Source organism: Caretta caretta, chromosome 11, assembly GCF_965140235.1.
Source record: "Caretta caretta isolate rCarCar2 chromosome 11, rCarCar1.hap1, whole genome shotgun sequence".
In the NCBI taxonomy this organism is placed as follows: domain Eukaryota; kingdom Metazoa; phylum Chordata; order Testudines; family Cheloniidae; genus Caretta; species Caretta caretta.
In genome coordinates this window covers 60,099,314-60,118,552 of record NC_134216.1, presented here as the reverse complement: position 1 = coordinate 60,118,552, position 19,239 = coordinate 60,099,314, and the positions used below count along the sequence as shown (strand labels likewise).

General features: G+C 47.3%; 2 protein-coding genes across 2 annotated transcripts in view; one reads left to right on the top strand and one right to left on the bottom strand.

Annotated features, from left to right (window-relative positions):
* CDK15 (cyclin dependent kinase 15) overlaps window positions 1–19,239 on the bottom strand; it is a 62,954-nt gene that overhangs the window by 32,588 nt on the left and 11,127 nt on the right. Inside the window, exons 8-9 of the mRNA XM_048870274.2 lie at window positions 17,518–17,638; window positions 12,739–12,832 (exon numbers count right to left, since the gene is read on the bottom strand). Of these exons, the coding sequence (XP_048726231.2) occupies window positions 12,739–12,832; window positions 17,518–17,638 (215 nt within the window). The remainder of the gene's footprint in view (window positions 1–12,738; window positions 12,833–17,517; window positions 17,639–19,239) is intronic.
* LOC142068493 (uncharacterized) lies at window positions 261–8,231 on the top strand. The gene is made up of 3 exons (XM_075117639.1): window positions 261–1,193; window positions 1,582–2,041; window positions 7,877–8,231. The coding sequence occupies exons 1-3, from the start codon at window positions 614–616 to the stop codon at window positions 8,229–8,231; spliced, it is 1,395 nt and encodes a 464-aa protein (XP_074973740.1). The 5' UTR covers window positions 261–613.

Sequence of the window (19,239 nt, the reverse complement as noted above, 5' to 3'; positions counted from 1 at the left end):
TACACAATTTCATCAGAAGCTAGAAATACATTTTTTCAGTCTGCTCTTTAAAAGTTGATGTGGTCGCAAACCATGACATTTGGGTCCACTGTTAAATTCTCAGGGATTGGGATCCAGGGCTTTGTTTTGAGTTTGACCCCTCAATGAATAGGTTCCTGATTGGAATCTAGGCCTGGACTCTATATATTTAATTGATATGAACATACTCCTAAGATTACTTTACCCTTTACAAGTCCTTCCTACATTCTTTTAATCTAGCCCTGGTCTACACTAGGACTTTAGATCGAATTTAGCAGCGTTAAATCGATTTAAACCTGCACCCGTCCACACAATGAAGCCCTTTATTTCGACTTAAAGGGCTCTTAAAATCGATTTCCTTACTCCACCCCTGACAAGTGGATTAGCGCTTAAATCGACGTTGCCGGCTCGAATTTGGGGTACTGTGGACACAATTCGATGGTATTGGCCTCCGGGAGCTATCCCAGAGTGCTCCATTCTGACCGCTCTGGACAGCGCTCTCAACTCAGATGCACTGGCCAGGTAGACAGGAAAAGAACCGCGAACTTTTGAATCTCATTTCCTGTTTGGCCAGCGTGGCAAGCTGCAGGTGACCATGCAGAGCTCATCAGCAGAGGTGACCATGATGGAGTCCCAGAATCGCAAAAGAGCTCCAGCATGGACTGAACGGGAGGTACGGGATCTGATCGCTGTTTGGGGAGAGGAATCCGTGCTATCAGAACTCCGTTCCAGTTTTCGAAATGCCAAAACCTTTCTGAAAATCTCCCAGGGCATGAAGGACAGAGGCCATAACAGGGACCCGAAGCAGTGCCGCGTGAAACTGAAGGAGCTGAGGCAAGCCTACCAGAAAACCAGAGAGGCGAACGGCCGCTCTGGGTCAGAGCCCCAAACATGCCGCTTCTATGATGAGCTGCATGCCATTTTAGGGGGTTCAGCCACCACTACCCCAGCCGTGTTGTTTGACTCCTTCAATGGAGATGGAGGCAATACAGAAGTAGGTTTTGGGGACGAAGAAGATGATGATGAGGAGGTTGTAGATAGCTCACAGCAAGCAAGCGGAGAAACCGGTTTTCCCGACAGCCAGGAACTGTTTCTCACCCTAGACCTGGAGCCAGTACCCCCCGAACCCACCCAAGGCTGCCTCCTGGACTCAGCAGGCGGAGAAGGGACCTCTGGTGAGTGTACCTTTTAAAATGCTATACATGGTTTAAAAGCAAGCATGTGAAAGGATTACTTTGCCCTGGCATTTGCGGTTCTGCCTTTGCAAAAGGTTTCTGGGGAGGGCAGCCTTATTTCGTCCTTCATGGTAGGACACTTTACCACTCCAGGCCAGCAACACGTACTGGGGAATCACTGTAGAACAAAGCATTGCAGTGTATGTTTGCTGGCATTCAACCAAAATCCGTTCACGCGGTGGGAGGAGGCAAAATGCGACCTTGTAACGAAAGCACATGTGCTATGTATGTAATGTTAACTTTCAAGGTTTACCCTGAAAGAGTGTAGCCACTGTTTTATAAAATGTGTCTTTTTAAATACCGCTGTCCCTTTTTTTTTCTCCACCAGCTGCATGTGTTTCAATGATCACAGGATCTTCTCCTTCCCAGAGGCTAGTGAAGCTTAGAAAGAAAAAAAAACGCACTCGCGATGAAATGTTCTCCGAGCTCATGCTGTCCTCCCACACTGACAGAGCACAGACGAATGCGTGGAGGCAAATAATGTCAGAGTGCAGGAAAGCACAAAATGACCGGGAGGAGAGGTGGAGGGCTGAAGAGAGTAAGTGGCGGGCTGAAGAGAGTAAGTGGCGGGCTGAAGACAGGGCTGAAGCTCAAATGTGGCGGCAGCGTGATGAGAGGAGGCAGGATTCAATGCTGAGGCTGCTGCAGGACCAAACCAGTATGCTCCAGTGTATGGTTGAGCTGCAGCAAAGGCAGCTGGAGCACAGACTGCCACTGCAGCCCCTCTGTAACCAACCGCCCTCCTCCCCAAGTTCCATAGCCTCCACACCCAGACGCCCAAGAACACGGTGGGGAGGCCTCCGGCCAACCAGCCATTCCCCCACAGAGGATTGCCCAAAAAAAAGAAGGCTGTCATTCAATAAATTTTAAAGTTGTAAACTTTTAAAGTGCTGTGCTTAAAGTGCTGTGTGGCATTTTCCTTCCCTCCTCCACCACCCCTCCTGGGATACCTTGGTAGTCATCCCCCTATTTGTGTGATGAATGAATAACGAATGCATGACTGTGAAGCAGCAATGACTTTATTGGCTCTGCAAGCAATGATTAAAGGGAGGAGGGGAGGGTGGTTAGCTTACAGGGAAGTAGAGTGAACCAAGGGGCGGGGGGGGTTCATCAAGGAGAAACAAACAGAACTTTCACACTGTAGCCTGGCCAGTCATGAAACTGTTTTTCAAAGCTTCTCTGATGCGTACCGCGCCCTCCTGTGCTCTTCTAACCGCCCTGGTGTCTGGCTGCGCGTAACCAGCAGCCAGGCGATTTGCCTCAACCTCCCACCCCGCCATAAACGTCTCCCCCTTACTCTCACAGATATTGTGGAGCACACAGCAAGCAGTAATAACAGTGGGAATATTGGTTTCGCTGAGGTCTAAGCGAGTCAATAAACTGCGCCAGCGCGCCTTTAAACGTCCAAATGCACATTCTACCACCATTCTGCACTTGCTCAGCCTGTAGTTGAACAGCTCCTGACCACTGTCCAGGCTGCCTGTGTACGGCTTCATGAGCCATGGCATTAAGGGGTAGGCTGGGTCCCCAAGGATACATATAGGCATTTCAACATCCCCAACAGTTATTTTCTGGTCTGGGAATAAAGTCCCTTCCTGCAGCTTTTGAAACAGACCAGAGTTCCTGAAGATGCGAGCATCATGCACCTTTCCCGGCCATCCCACGTTGATGTTGGTGAAACGTCCCTTGTGATCCACCAGAGCTTGCAGCACTATCGAAAAGTACCCCTTGCGGTTTATGTACTCGGCGGCTTGGTGCTCCGGTGCCAAGATAGGGATATGGGTTCCATCTATAGCCCCACCACAGTTAGGGAATCCCATTGCAGCAAAGCCATCCACTATGACCTGCACATTTCCCAGGGTCACTACCCTTGATATCAGCAGATCTTTGATTGCGTGGGCTACTTGCATCACAGCAGCCCCCACAGTAGATTTGCCCACTCCAAATTGATTCCCAACTGACCGGTAGCTGTCTGGCGTTGCAAGCTTCCACAGGGCTATCGCCACTCGCTTCTCAACTGTGAGGGCTGCTCTCATCTTGGTATTCATGCGCTTCAGGACAGGGGAAAGCAAGTCACAAAGTTCCATGAAAGTGCCCTTACGCATGCGAAAGTTTCGTAGCCACTGGGAATCGTCCCAGACCTGCAACACTATGCGGTCCCACCAGTCTGTGCTTGTTTCCCGAGCCCAGAATCGGCGTTCCACAGCATGAACCTGCCCCATTAGCACCATGATGCATGCATTGTCAGGGCCCATGCTTTCAGAGAAATCTGTGTCCATGTCCTGATCACTCACGGGACCGCGCTGACGTCGCCTCCTCGCCCGGTATCGCGTTGCCATGTTCTGGTGCTGCATATACTGCTGGATAATGCGTGTGGTGGTTAATGTGCTCCTAATTGCCAAAGTGAGCTGAGCGGGCTCCATGCTTGCCGTGGTATGGCGTCCGCACAGAAAAAAGGCGCGGAACGATTGTCTGCCGTTGCTCTGACGGAGGGAGGGGCGACTGACGACACGGCTTACAGGGTTGGCTTCAGGGAGCTAAAATCAACAAAGGGGGTGCCTGTACATCAAGGAGTATTTCAGGCAGGACTGCACGGAGGGTTCCAATAAGAAATGGTGCACCTAAGTTATCGTTGTTATTGGAACAAGGAGGTTAGCCTGGCCTCTGATTGATACATGGCTAGATTTACCTCGCTGCACCTTCTCTGTGAGTGACTGCAGTGTGACCTAGAGGAATGAGTCCCCTAGACAGGGGAGGAGGCAAATGAGTACAAAACAAATCTGGTCTATTTCTTGTTTTGACCCACTCCATCTATCTTTTACATCTTTGGCTGGCAGCAGACGGTGCAGAAGGACTGCATGCCATCCACATCTCATGGCTGCTCGGCAGAAGATGGTACAGTACGCCTGCTAGCCATCCCCATCTCTTGCCTGCCTGGCAGAAGATGGTGCAATACGACTGCTAGCAATCCTCATCTCTTGCCTGCCTGGCAGAAGATGGTACAGTACGACTGCTAGCAGTCCGTATCGCCTGCCTGCTCACCATAAGACGGTTCAATAGGACTGACTGCAGGACTAAAGAGAATGACCTGGTCAAGTCACTCCAAATGTAGTCCCTGCGCCCATGTCTGCCCAGGCGCTCCCAGCCGACGCGGCCAGGAGCACCTCGGACACGATGAGGACGACTACCAGTCGTATTGCACCGTCTGCTGCCAGAAGGCAAGGGGTTACTGCTACTGTGCAGCAAAGCCGTACCGCGTCTGCCAGCACCCAGGAGACATAGGGTGACGGTTACCTGAGCGGGCTCCATGCTTGCTGTGGTATGGCGTCTGCACAGGTAACTCAGGAAAAAAGGCGCGAAATGATTGTCTGCCCTTGCTTTCACGGGGGGAGGGAGGGAACGGGAGGCTGACGATATGTACCCAGAACCACCCGCGACAATGTTTTAGCCCCATCAGGCATTGGGATCTCAACCCAGAATTCCAATGGGCAGCGGAGACTGCGGGAACTGTGGGATAGCTACCCACAGTGCAACGCTCCGGAAGTCGACGCTTGCCTCGGTACTGTGGAAGCGCTCCGCCGAGTTAATGCACTTAATGCACTTAGAGCATTTTCTGTGGGGACACACACACTCGAATTTATAAAACCGATTTCTAAAAAACCGACTTCTATAAATTCGACCTTATTCCGTAGTGTAGACATACCCCTAGTTATAACAAATCTCTGGGTCAAGTTATCGAACATTTTGTATGGAAAAACAAGAAGCCTAGAATTAGCATTAGTAAGTTAAAATTGCTCAAGGAAACAAGGCATCTTGTCCTCCCAGACTCTCACGGTGCAGCATCACTACATCTGATATAGGAATGGCAAAATTTCTGTTTCAGATAGCATGGCACATGACTGAACAGAATGTGATTTCTCCTGAATACCTTAACCTCTTGTCTGACAAATTACATGCCATTTTCTAAAATCAATCTGATTGAAGCCCTATCCCTGAAAAATAGCCACAAAATCTGCACATTTCTAAATATAAAACATCCTTTGATTGTCACACTTGTTGTAGGATTCACTCAATTTCAGCCTGCAAAGAAAAATAAAATATTAATTCCTAGACCAGGAAAGATATTGTTCCCTCCTCGTAATATTCTTCTGCCCTTCAGTCAACTGCATCAACACCACTATAAAGAAACAAAATGATTTTACATGTGCTGAATCCAGCTGTCTCTACCATTTCACACAACAAACATATTCAGTATAAAAACAGTCCAAAGCATTTTATTTCCCGATGTCACACACTCCTACAGAATGCTGTAGATGAAAAATATCCTCCTATACAACATGTCTGGAACTAAGACACAGGTAAGGAAATGTCACAGCCTGACTGGGCTAGAGCACTTGCTACCATTCGTAAAACAGTTTGTAAAAAAGTTCATACAAATGCAATGTTATATTCTACAGAGACCACCCTCCCACCTTGTCTGTTGGCTGCTTTGTGTTACCAGCCCTCTTATATTTTTCCCTTGTGTGCTTTAGCTGGGTAACATTTTGGACAATTAATTGGTAGAGCTTGCCTTATTTTGGCCCCATTCCTAGAACCACATGGGTGAACTCCTGTACCCACATTGAGCCCTACAGAAGTCACTGACAGTCACTGAATGTGTGACTATCTAGTGCAAAATTCGTTTCTGACACCTGGGAGCTTTGAGCTAATAATTTAAGCTTATTAAGCTTACTTCTATCTACAACACACGTTTTTAAAGAACACATTTTACTTTATCAGACTCTCAGCCTTGCTGACTAGTTTGGATCAATGCTCATTTCACAGCGTCAGAACTGTCTACGTTGGTGCTGATTCTATACAAACAGCTTCAAACTGAGAAAGCACACCAGACATAGGCTGAAGATTTTCAAAAGTGACTTGTGATGGAGGTTGCCTCAGTTTTTGGTACTTAAATTGGGACATTTTAAAGGACCTGATTTTTAGAAAATACCAAGCACCTATCCTCTAAACATCATTTAAAGTGTCCCAAGTTGGACACCCAACAGTCGCTAATCATTTCTGAAAATCTTGGTCTCAGTATAGTCATCTTCCTGATGTAATGTATAACAACAACGAACCTTCTGTGTAATGGGTTAACTATTTCATGGCTCTTAGACCTTCCTTCTGATTCTTAAATATTATTTCTGTCTTTTGTAGTATGAATTATTAACCCAACGCATAAGAAGCTTTCAAACAGCTCAGATATATAGTGACCTAAATTAAACCGAAGTAATTTGTAGTGTAGACATAGCCTCGGGCTTGAGGCTAAAGAACCATTTTCCTACTGCCTTGGTTGAAGAGTTCTGTGTTTTCTCCTCTTTGGATCAATCACCTTTTGGAAGGTCCCATTTCAGAGGGGTAAGTCCACAGAGAAGCTGAAGATGTGGCCAGAGGATGGCAGTGTTGGCCACTCAAAGCAAAAAATAACAAGAAGCTAATGTTTCATGTTTCTGAAGAGTCAATGACCAAGAGCAATATACAACAGCGCATATATTGGTTACATCCACCTTGATTTAGCCCAGGTGCAGGGAGATGTAGGTCATTCAGCAGCTCAAATAAAGGATGGGACACTGCAGGTCATAGAAATGAGTTCTCATTCAGAAATTCTATGTCCTCTAGTGAATTCCCTAATAGACTTCATTAGAATACTCCTACTGGTCTCTCCTTATTCCTTCTAGTTCTTCTTCGAGTGCTTGCTCATGTCCATTCCATATTAGGTGTGTGTGCTCACCACATGCACCGGTGCCAGAAGTTTTTCCCTAGCAGTATCCATAGGGGACCGACATTCCAGGTACAGCCTGTAAGCCTTTCAAACTGCAGCAATCTCAGGGCCAAGGAAGTCAAACCCAACAGGAGCCTCCCCATATGAAGAGTAGGGGTGACAAGCACCGCCTGAACCACCCACCTCCTCCCTCTGCCCAGTCAGGCTTGACCCGCAACAAGTAGGGGGGGCAAGCGAGCATTTTGAGTGTGCGCTCAAGGGTGACCTACCAGACTTTACCCCGGATCCATCTGTCCTGCCATTCTCCAACTGCCTTTCTTTTTTCCTTCCTGCATGGACAGCTATAACTTCAGACCGCTGGGTCCTCAATACTGTGGTGGAGGGTTATATTCTACAGTTTACCTCCTCCCGCAACCCCTTTCCCCATCCCTCTTCAGGGACCCTTCTAACGAGAGTCTCCTCGCACAGGAGGTAAAGGGGTTGCTACAGTTGGGTGCGGTGGAAGAAGTTCCTCTCAAGTACAGAAACAAGGGGTTCTATTCCCAGTACTTCTTGATCCAAAAGCCAAGGGTGGTCTGTGGCCCATCCTGGACCGGAGGGACCTCAACAAGTATCTAAAGAAGCTAAAGTTCTGCATGGTCTCCTTGGCTTCTATCATCCCCTCCCTGGATCCAGGAGACTGGTATGCTGCCCTCAACGCGAAGGACGCGTACTTCCATATAACAATCTTTCAAGGTCACAGATGCTTCCTCCGATTTACAGTGGGGCCCCACCACTACCAGTTTGTGGTCCTCCCATTCGGCCTGGTCACAGCACCCAGCATGTTTACCAAGTGCATGTCAGTGGTGGCTGTTTACCTCAGGCATCAGGGTATCCAGATCTACCCGTACCTCGACAACTGGCTAGTCAAGGGCAACTTCAGGTCTCAGGTCCAAGAGGATGTCGCAGTGCTGCAAGCCATGTGCCTCTCCCTGTGTCTACTGGTAAACGACAAAAAATCTACGTTAGTCCCGGTGCAGAGGATAGAGTTCATTGGAGCGGTGCTCAAATCAACATGCGCCAGAGTGTTCCTGCCACTAGAAAGGTTCCAGACATTGATGGACCTCATCGCGGAGGTCTCCACGTCCCCCCTGACTGTGGCCAGGGTTTGCCTGCGGCTGCTGGGTCACATGGCAGTGTACACCTACGTTGTCCACCATGCCAGGCTCCGGATGTGACCCCTGCAGCAATGGCTGGCAACAGTCTAATCCCAGTCCAGAGATCACCTGGAAAAGGTTGTTACCATTCCCCTGATGGTACTTGTCTCACTGTGATGGTGGACCGATCGCATGACCCTTCTAGAGGGTGTTCCATTTGACACCCCCCATCACTCCATCGAATTGGTATTGGACGCCTCAGACTTCAGCTGGGGCGCGCACCTCGGCAATCTCAAGAGCCAGGGTATGTGATCCCCAGGGGAGATGACATTACACATAAACGTCAAAGAACTCAGGGTGGTCCACTTGGCATGTGGAGTCTTCTTACCTCACCTGTTCGGCAAGGTGCTGAGAGTCCTGACAGACAACATGGCCTCGATGTTCTACATCAACAGGCAAGGGGGAGCACGTTCATCGACTCTGCGAAGAGGCACTCCATCTTTGGGACTTCTGCATCAGCCACAAAATCTATCTGGAAGCTTGTCACCTCCCTGGTGTCAAGAACACGCTAGTGGATCACTTCAGCAGGGACTTCTCCTCCTATCACAAGTGGTCGCTCCACCCAGAGGTAGCCTGCATGATCTTCCAGAGGTGAGGAACTCCCCAAATGGACTTGTTCACCACAAGGCTAAACAGGAACTGCCACTGGTTTCGTTTGCGGCAAGGCCTCCCTCTCGATGCCTTCCTCCTGTCGTGGTCAGGGAACCTGATATACGCGTTCCCTCCGATTCTTCTCATCAGCAGGGTCCTGGCAAAGATCAGGAGAGACACAGCACAGTTTATCATGATTGTCCTGGTGTGGCCCCGCCAGCACTGGTTGGCACACTTATGAACCTGGCAGTGGCCCCTCCCTGGCCCTTGCCTCCTGCCCAACCAACCAGACTTGCTGTCACAGGACCATGGTCACCTCCTTCACCCCAACCTCATGTCCCTCCACCTCTTGGCATGGATGCTGCGTGGCTGAACCCGGAGGAGCGGACCTGCTCAGATGAAGTCCAACAGGTCCTTCTGGGAAGCAGGAAGCCCTCAACTAGACTGACTTACCTAGCCAAATGGATGAGGTTTTCCCACTGGGCCTCCAAGCATGGCATCTCTCCCACACACTCTTCTATACAGTCTATCTTAGACTACCTGCTTCATCTGAGGAACCAGGACCTGGCACACTCTTCCATTAGAGTGCATCTCATGGCCATCTCCACTTTTCACCTGCCAATCCAGGGCCAGACAGTGTTTTCTCATGACATGACAGTCAGATTCTTGAGAGGCCTCGAGAAACTCTTCCTGCAGGTACGGACTCCTGTTCTGCAGTGGAATCTTAACTTGGTCCTGTCTAGCCTCACTGGCCTGCTGTTTGAGCTGCTGGGTTCCTGCTCCCTTTTCCACCTGTCATGGAAGGTTGCGTTCCTGGTGGCGGTGACATCGGCAAGACAGGTCTCTGAAATTAAAGCCTTGACCTCAGGACCTCCGTAACTTGTCTTCTACAAAGATAAGGTTCAGTTGCGGCTCCCCCCAGCCTTCCTGCCAAAGGTGGTCTCCACCTTCCATATGAACCGGGACATCTTCCTCCCGGTGTTCTGTCCCAAACCGCACAAGACCAGTGAAGAGATGCGTCTTCTGGACGACTCCCTGGACGTCTGGAGGGCCTTGGCTTTCTACTTAGAACGGTACTAAGCCTTTCTGAAAATCGACTCAACTGTTCATCGCTACAGTGGGTAGGATGAAGGGTCACCAGCTGTCCTCGCAGAGGATTTCCAATTGGTTCACCTTGTGCATACGGACCTGTTACAACCTGGCGGGGGTTCCGCCGCCGCCGATTGTCAGAGCACACTCGATGAGAGCGTAGGCTTCTTCGGTGGCCTTCCCGGCGCACATCCCTATCCAGGACATCTGTAGAGCTGCAATGTGGTCCTCTGTTCACACATTTACCTCTCATTATGCCATCACTCAGCAGGCCAGAGATGACGCTGGGTTCGGCAGAGCTGTGTTGCAATCGACACGTCCATGAATTCCTACCCGCCTCCAGGGGTACTGCTTGGGAGTCACCTAATATGGAATGGACATGAGCAAGCACTCGAAGAAGAAAAGACAGTTACCTTTTCCGTAACTGGTGTTCTTCAAGATGTGTTGCTCATGTCCATTCCACAACTGCCCTCCTTCCCCACTGTCAGAGTTTCCAGCAAGAAGGAACTGAGGGTGGAGGGAGACGGTGGCGCCCCTGATACCACAACATGCGGGTGCCACTCCAGAGGGCGCCAGAGCCGGTCCCCTATGGATACTGCTAAGGGAAAAACTTCTGGCATCAGTGCATGTGGCGAGCACACACAACTAATATAGAGTGGACATGAGCAACACATCTCGAAGAACACCAGTTACGGAACAGGTAACTGTCTTTTTTTCTTGGTTTCTGCTGGTGCACCAGGAATCCCATGGATATCAGTAGACCCATAGTTCGAGTCCAGCATCAGTTGGAACCAGATGAAAAATGAAAACTAGAATTTCTGAGTGGGTCTGTGATACAGAAAGATGGCAGACCCTGTTGATTTTTCCTAATCCTCTTAATTATCCAGCAGCATACAGTTCCTTGAGTAGTCTCTGGTGTGGGCTTAGGCCTTCAATCTACTCCCCTTGATGGATGTCAATGATAGTGTTGACATTAACATCAATGGGAACAGGAGTGTGTCCTTAAAGGGCTAGTCTACACGTACAACGCTACAGCTCTGCAGATGTGCCACTGTAGTACTTTAGTGTAAACTCTACCTATGCTGATGGGAGGGATTCTCCTGTCAGCACAGGTAATCCACCTCCCTGAGAGGCAGTAGCTAGGTCAACAGAAGAATTCTTCCATTGACCTAGTGCTGTTTACATGGGGATTGCGACAGACCCAGAGCAGTGGGATACAGGAGTCTGGTAGAAGGCAAATATATTGGCCACTGAATGAACAGTTTTCTGTTCTCTGAGTGACCAGAGCAGGGGCTGCCCTAGAGCTATCAGGAACCTGCCAGAACCAATTAAGACAGGCAAGCTAATCAAGATACCTGGAGCCAATTAAGAAGTTTCTAGATTAAATTATGGCAGGCAGGCTAATCAGGACACCTGGCTTAAAAAGGACCTCCCATCAGTCAGTAGGGGGGCGTGCAAGGAGCAGGGAGTGAGAAGGCGTGCTGCTGGAGGAGTGAAGAGTTCAAGCGTGATCAGGCTTCTGGAGGAAGATCCTGCAGTGAGGATAAAGAAGGTGCTGGGGGGAAGACAACAGGGAAGTAGCCCAGGGTGTTGTAGCTGTCACACAGCTGATACAGGGAACCTTGTGGACAGCTGCCATCCACAGGGCCCTGGGCTGGAACCCGGTGTAGAGGGTGGGCCGGGGTTCCCCCCATCCCCCAGCTCCTGATTAGACACAGGAGGAGTTGACCTGGTCTGTGAGAAACACCAGAAGGGAAGGTCTAAATTGGAAAGGGATCTGCCCTGCCCCCGACCCACTAAGTGGGACACAGAGACTGTGGGGATTGTTCTCCGTTTCCCCCATGCTGGCCAGTGATGAGGTTAGCTGAGTGGATGGCAGGTTTGAGCCACTAGCAAGGGTGGCCAAACTGAGGGCTGCCGTGAATCTCTGAGGTGAGCAAATCTGCCAATAAGCGCAGGACCCACCAAGGCAGAGGAGGACCTTTGTCACAGGATATAGGTCATTTTAGCTACTGACCTAATTTTCTAGTATAGACCAGCCCAGAATCTTGTTGTCATTTTCAGTGCAGCAGTCACAAATCAGCAGCATAAGCTGATAGGACAGCGGTTCTCAAACTTTAGCAACCCAAGGACCCCCATTTTGATTTAAATTTTTTTGCGAACCCCAAACTCCCCACTCAGCCCCAGGCCCTGTCCCCACTCCACCCCTTCCCCCAAGGTCCCACCCCTGCCCTACCTCTTACCGCTACTGTTCCACCCCTACCCCTCCTCTTCCCTGCCTCTTTCCACCCTCTTCCCTGAGCGTGTCCCGCCCCCACTCCTCTCCCTCCCTTCCAGCTCCTGCATGCCACTGAACAGCTGTTCCCCAGTGTGCAGGAGATACTGGGACAGGAGGGAGGGAGGGCGGGGGAGTAATTGATCAGCGGGGCCCATGTACCCCCTGGAGTAAGGAGCCCAATCTGCGAAATGCTGCGCTAGGACAATGTTAGCACCTCTTAAAGAGGACAATCTACTTTATGTCTTGGACAAGTAAGGGTGTTAACTAGAGGGAACAGGATTTGCAGTAACAACATACCTTTTATGACTCCTTCAGTTTGATGTTAGTGTAATTGGTTTTAAATTTTTGATGAGATGACAAACATCAAAGGAAAGTCATTTTGATGCACTCTAGTGACTGTAGGAAAGTTACCAAATATAAAATGGTTTATAGGATATATCTGTAAACTTAACACATCGGACTGAGGATTCAAACCAAATTACGTCTCTTGTATAAAGCAGCCATGTTCAGGATGTAAAATTTAACAACATTGATATTTTCCTTTCAATTTCCTGGCTGTATTTTACTCACTGCCCAGATCTTCTCCAGCTGTTCCAGAGTACCAGTAACTGCTGGGAACACGGGTTGACCCTGGAGCATTTCAACCAATATACAACCTGCACCCCTGCAAAAAAGAAATACCAACTCATTCAAGTAAGCGGCACGTACAGTGTGTATGTGTGTATATATATATATATATATATATATGTAAAAAAGGTCTATCCTTCAGCATGTTGGCCTAGATGTTAATGTAACTCTCGGTAGGGTGGTAAATAGTACTGTAGTAATGGTCCCTGGCACTTACACAGTGATACAGATAGGGTTTTTTTGATGGCTTTTGAAATGCTAGGTGGAAATGGTCATTAGCTTTAGCAGCAACAGTGAGATTGTGACTTCTTACATCGATTCATATCAGGCCTAATTTATTTGCAGTCCCCAAGATGAGGTAGATAGAACTAGGCAGCTTTCTGGAGAGCCTGTTTTGATAAATATAAGTCAGTACAGTGCTGCCAGGGCTGCTATTTTAATCTAAGACGTCAAGGCCAAAGTGTCTCTAACTCTCAATTGGAGGTGCATTCCACCTCTTCAAGATCAGGGCCAGGGTTTCTGTCCTGCTAGGAAGTTTGCACATGTAAGTGACATAAAAGGGTGTTGCAAAACTGATCTCTGTTACCTAAACTGCCATCTGACACAAGGGTCTAGAGCAATAGAGTTCCAATCTGAACAGAAAAGAATATAGGAAACAGAAATCCAGAGCTGCTAATCATTAGTGCAGAGATCCAGTCAGGGGTGACAACTGGAAGAAGAACTCAACAAGTTTTTCCACGCTCAGTTAACATTTGCTGTGAATTAGGAATTGGCAGCTGTGCTTCTGTAATATTTAAATATGTACTTTTAAATGTTTACATTTGCCTCAGCGTATATCCACATCCCTTCTTTTTTTCTTCTTTTGCTTTTCAGTAGCCTTTGTGGTATTTATTCTGGATCCAGCCCCATAGGAATAAGCAGTGCTTCTTCATTGCTGTCTTACGCAGGATGTTTCTAAAACCAACATTTTATTTTAAATTTTCTAAGAGTTAGGCCCAGGCACACAATCGTTTAATTTGCTTTTTCCTTTTTTCTTTTCTTTATTTCTTTTCTTAAATTTCTGAATTTTTATTCTTGAGGCTCCCTGCCCCTTCATATCTACAAGCTTCTCAAAGGATTTCTGTTCTGTAGAGCTACCTTTTGGAGGAATCAGTGGAGATGAAGGGGTATATCGGTGGGAAAAACAAGTAGGTGGGATCAAATAGCAAATTCTTCCATAAGGGAAAAATGCAATGGGGCATTTTACTGCTCCATTTGAGATTATTCAATAGCTTGGGGGCATGAATCTCCTCTCACTTGCACCCGTTTTAAACTGGGGTAATTCCACTTGCTTCACTGGGTTTCCTCTGATGTATACTTGTGATACAGGAGAATCAGAGTATGGCCTTTATGCTAATCTCACTTGCTGTGGTATAAATCAAGAGTAACTACTGAATTCAATGGAGTTACACTTGTGTAAAATTGGGGCAAGTGAGATTAGCATCTAACCCAATTAAGAGTATGTTTTCTGCCTTTTTTGGGTACTTCCTGGATTTTCTCTTCCACCTCCTGTGACCCAACCTGAACAGACCTTCCTACCAACCCCAATACTAAATAATAGGGAGCGCTATCTTAAATCCCTTCGTAAAATCCCTCACGAAGGAGCCTACAGTTGTGATTTCAACAAGTTCCTGATGTTCATGTGGGCTGTAAAATAAGATACCAATTGCTGAAGTGCAATGAGTGCAAAAATTTGGTATTAGATTCTTCAATTCAAGTGGGTGTAATCAAGGCAGGTTTAGACAATGCTACCAAATCTACTGTCACAGCATCTCTCAATTCACCAGGGACAGGTTCAAATGCTAGTGTGATCCTTGCTGCTCATGCTCCTGGGCTACATCATGTGGCGTATGGTGGTGATCTCTGTGGTGATAAGAACTTGGGCCCTCTGGGGATTCAGGATTTCTCTCTCCCTCTTTATCATGTCACTGAGGAGGGTAATTTGCAGGTTTCCCCATCCTCCTGTTCAATGGGAAACCTTCATCTACTGTTCCCCTCATCTTCAAGTACAGTTCCCAGTTCTGAATGCATTTCCTGTTGTCCTTAAACACCTTTGAGTGCCCTAGCTGGCAGGAATGAGAAATTTGAGGCAGGAGTGAGAAGAATGTTGAATCTAGGGCCTTGCAGTGGACAGATCCCCAACAAATGACCTCATGGGGGCTCCAGGTCTGCATGAATCTGCTCTGGGTGTAATATTCCTGTAAGATTATGTTCGGCACTTGTGGGGGCAGGGTTTACTGAAAATAAGATATACAGCCAAGCTGGCAGTACTCACAAAACCAGCAGCTGCCGAAAGCCAACTCTAAGTATTCATAAAGAATTTTGTGTTTAAAAAAAAAAATTTCCCTGATGTTCAGTGTAATCTTCCCGAAACATTCTGTTAGTCTCCCTGAAGTCCCTTAATTGAATCTTCTAAGGTCTCGGAAAGACAGTGAGGGAGAAAGAGAGCAAGAGAAAGAGATTAAAAAAGCTCTGTAAGTTAGTCCAAGAGCTAGTGAGCCTCCTTCTATATCTCTCTTAATCTATTTAAGGCCCTATTCACTTTCCATGTGCCTCCCACTGACAATATTGCTGCTCATGCGCATTATGGATGAATTGCCATCATGTTTTATTTTTTATAATTGGTTCCTTTAAACCAAGGCTTTAACACTCATTGTCACATGCCATTGCCAAGGGCATTCCGACCCAATTTCATGTAACTTGCTATGTCCGAAAGAAGAGGATTTTTTTCTTGATAGACAAGTAACGTCTGTGTGAATGGACATCTTTTCCTAATAGATAAAAATTGAACTTATATGGAGCCTACATCAAGATAATAAATGACTCTTGTGAGAGGAAGTCAGGGAATAGAGTTCACATACTTTCCATTCTCTCAGCATGACGTCTTTCTGAAAGGCGAACACTTTGAATGCTATTATTATAAGGAGGTGTTATAACAAAGGTGCTGTACTGGAATGTAATGGAGTGGGGCTCAGAGTCCCTTATGCTGTGCTACTGGTGACAGATAGTGCTGGATGAAATCTTTATAGACAAGCCCCTGTGTCCTACATGGTACATTAGGGCAAAATTATGCAACAGAGATCCTGGCTTTGTACAGCAGGAACCCCAGGTTTATATATTTAGGGGATGATCAGGCCCGTGGACTGGCCTTGAGTCAGTGAGGAGCAGGAGGGCGGGTACCAGAAGGTGTCTGCCTTGTACACCAGTGGCGCTGGAACCAGGGAGGGAACAAGGGGGCCATAGCCCTCCCACTTTTTGAAAGTGGACAGGCCTGTCCTGTGCACTTTTTGCCGGAGTGGACCCTGCCCCTTCCCTTCCTCTTCCCCCCAAGGCCCCGCCCCCCAGCTAGGCCAGTGTGAAGCCTGGCCAGGGAGCCTGGGCAGTTGTGGGAGCCGTGCAGACCCTCCACTTGCCTGCGGAGGAGGGGGGCCGAGAGCAGCCTCCATCCTGTGTCCCCACCCCTGGGCTCCCTGTCCGGCCCAGGGCAGGGGTGGGGCTTCGGAGGGCAGGGGTGGGCCCGCAGCCCCCCCTACTTTTGGGAAGGCTCTGACACCCTTGAGTACAATTGCATGTTCCACTAGGCAGGCAGGCATCTTCTTCAACAGTCCATGAGGGGCTGTAGGTGGCTTAGCCTGGGGAGAGCCAATGGACCTGTGGCTGCTTAGAGAGAGGCAGGGGGAGGACATTCCAATTTAGATCTGCCTAGCCGCTGAGAGCTGTTATAATGGAGAAACAGGTTATTTTAGTCATTGAAAATTTGATGCAATTAAAGTGGCAGTAGCCTTGGAGAGAGGAAGAGACTTAGAGCTCCCACTCCCCTGCACTGCCCTCTTGACCCAGGCCACCAGAACCTCCGATAAGCCTCATGCTGCTGGAGAATATGCCTGCCTTGTGGCGCTGGAGTTCTGCTGGGCACACACCTGCTAATGCAAGTCTCCCTGTGCTTCTTGCAGATTTTGTCAGCCTATTAGGCTCCTGCCCAGTCCCCCAAAGACCCTAATGAGGTCTTTGTCCAGGCACAGAAGTGGTCATAGCAGAATGATGGAGTTACAAGGTATTAACTGGCGCTTGAGGAAGGAGTGAAATTGAGCAGAAGTTTACTCAGTTGTGTAATTGTATAGAGCATGGGACTTTGCCTATTTTAACTGTGGAGTGTGTTTGGAAATAAACAGTGGTGTAAAAGATGAGGTATCGCAGAAGTAAAGATAATCCAAATATCCTTCTAACTCCAAACCCATCTAGGACTCTTTGATGGCCAGAGCTGTGTTTTGTTATCAAAGGTCAGATTTATTCTTGGTGTAATTCTTCTAGTTATCATGTGTCCAGAAACCAGTATTTCCAGAATGATACCACAGCCTTGGCCAGTCGGATACCTCCAGAATAATACACTTTTGCATTAGATTTGAAAGTGCTTTACAAAGGTTAGTGAACTCATGACACCTCTGGGAGGTATATAGGTGAGATATGAGGATGGCACTCCTGAAAGCATAGCTACTGATGTTTGCCACTTGTAGGAACCCAACAGTATAAGCACAGCACCTTCACTACTCACAGGCCTTGATACATCTTTCAGTCTATATTTGCTCAAACTTGGCTGACTCCGTTTCAGTCATCTAAAGATGAGGCAAATGATAGTTCAGTTTCCCTGAGAGATACCAAAATGTGTCAAAGTTGGTTTCTCACCAGATATCCAAATCAGAAGAATAATCAGTGGCTCCGAGTAGGACATCAGGAGGACGGTACCAGAGCGTCACCACCTCAGAGGAGTATGTCTGACTGGGGATGGACTTGGCACGAGCAAGACCTGTCAGAACAGGAAAAACACGTATCTAGTTACACTTTCATGTCCCTTTGTAACTCATTGTGACATCCCACTTCCTTCTGCCTGGACAGTGCCCGAGTCCTAAGAATCAGAAGAACAGTTTACTTTTCTGTAGCACTTTTCATCCTAAGTGATCCCAAAGCACTTTACAATCAACAGATACATACAAAGTATGTAAAATACAACCTGCTGCATTTTGTAAATCAGTGAGGAGGAAAACAGGATGTTTTGACTGAGAACATGGGCAAAGCCCTGCTCTTAAAAAACATGCCACTGATTTTTATGCAAAGCAGATGGACCTTGGCTTCTAAGGTCTCTACTTAAAAACCCACTTATACTTACCTTTGTGGTACTTAATTTATCTGTTTCAGAATAGAGAGAGCATGCAGTTTAAAGATATGTACGACATGTATTTAAAAAGTTTTGGATTTTGTCTGAAATATCCAGTTTCAGCAGATATGCTGATTTGTGTGTACATAATATTTGCATACATTTTATACATACACAGTATGTATAGCCATGGTATAAATTGCATTTATCTTCCACCTTTTCAGTGTTTCTAAGGCACTTAGCCCACTGATTCAAACCAGGTGAGACAACTATTGGCATTGCAAACCTCTGAGCAGCTTCAGATAGCTACCGTTTTAGAATGAACAAACACCTTCAGAATGTTTCTTTCCTTCCTGCAAAATGTGACATTCTCTCCCAACTCCTCAAAATGACATGGATCCGAAGTGCAGGATGTGCCAGAGTCAGTCCTAGATCCCGGCAGATTAAGATAGAAAGGCAGATCCTCAGCTGGTGTAAAAACTGTCATAGTTCCATCCATGGACTTCTATGGAGCTATGATCATTGACACCAGCTGGTAGGATTGCCAGCCCTCCAGGATTGTCCTGTAGTCCCCAGGAATTAAAGATTAATCTTTAATTAAAGATTATGTCATGTGATGAAACCTTCAGGAATATGTCCACCCAGAAGTGGCAACACTACCAGCTGAGGATCTGTCCCAAAATATGGTGAGACTCATCAGGGCTGGAAAAAGGAAGCCTTATACCACTGGAGACGTGAGAATCTCTCCTTCCCACAGCTCTGAAGCATTTGGCCTGAATTCTCAGTTACACTAAGGCCCTTTGACACTGCTGTAGCTTGGCCCTTAAAGTGGGTGTAACTGCGAGAGGGGTATAAAGGGGCCTTAGTGTAAGGGAGAATTCAAGACCTTTATTCGTAGCCCTCTTAGATCTCAAATTATCAGACCTTAAAATCAAGACGTTATGATTTTTATAAAAATTATTTTAAAGGTTTCTGGAAGTTTAGTTATATTTTTTCTCTCTACAAAGTCCGTAACATTGGCTGTGTGGGGCTGAGATGAACTGACTTTACAGACAATACAGAGAGGAAGGGTAACAAAAATGCTGCCAATTAAAAAAAAAAAGTAAATCTCAAACATTTCTAACATAATTTTGTCCTGTAAAATGTGGCATATGCAGAATACATGATGGTGTGGAAGGAAAGTTTTATTAGCCCACATTTGGGATGACCTGTATAATTCAGTTTTGGCAAAGTAAGTTCATGCCAATAAAATC

Excerpts from the sequence above, each read along its gene's own strand:
- LOC142068493 (XM_075117639.1), top strand. The coding sequence starts at position 614 with ATGCAGAGCTCATCAGCAGAGGTGACCATGATGGAGTCCCAGAATCGC. Across the intron at positions 1,194-1,581 it reads AGGCGGAGAAGGGACCTCTG|CTGCATGTGTTTCAATGATC; the intron begins GTGAGTGTACCT and ends TTTCTCCACCAG. Across the intron at positions 2,042-7,876 it reads CCCAGACGCCCAAGAACACG|GCATCAGGGTATCCAGATCT; the intron begins GTGGGGAGGCCT and ends TGTTTACCTCAG.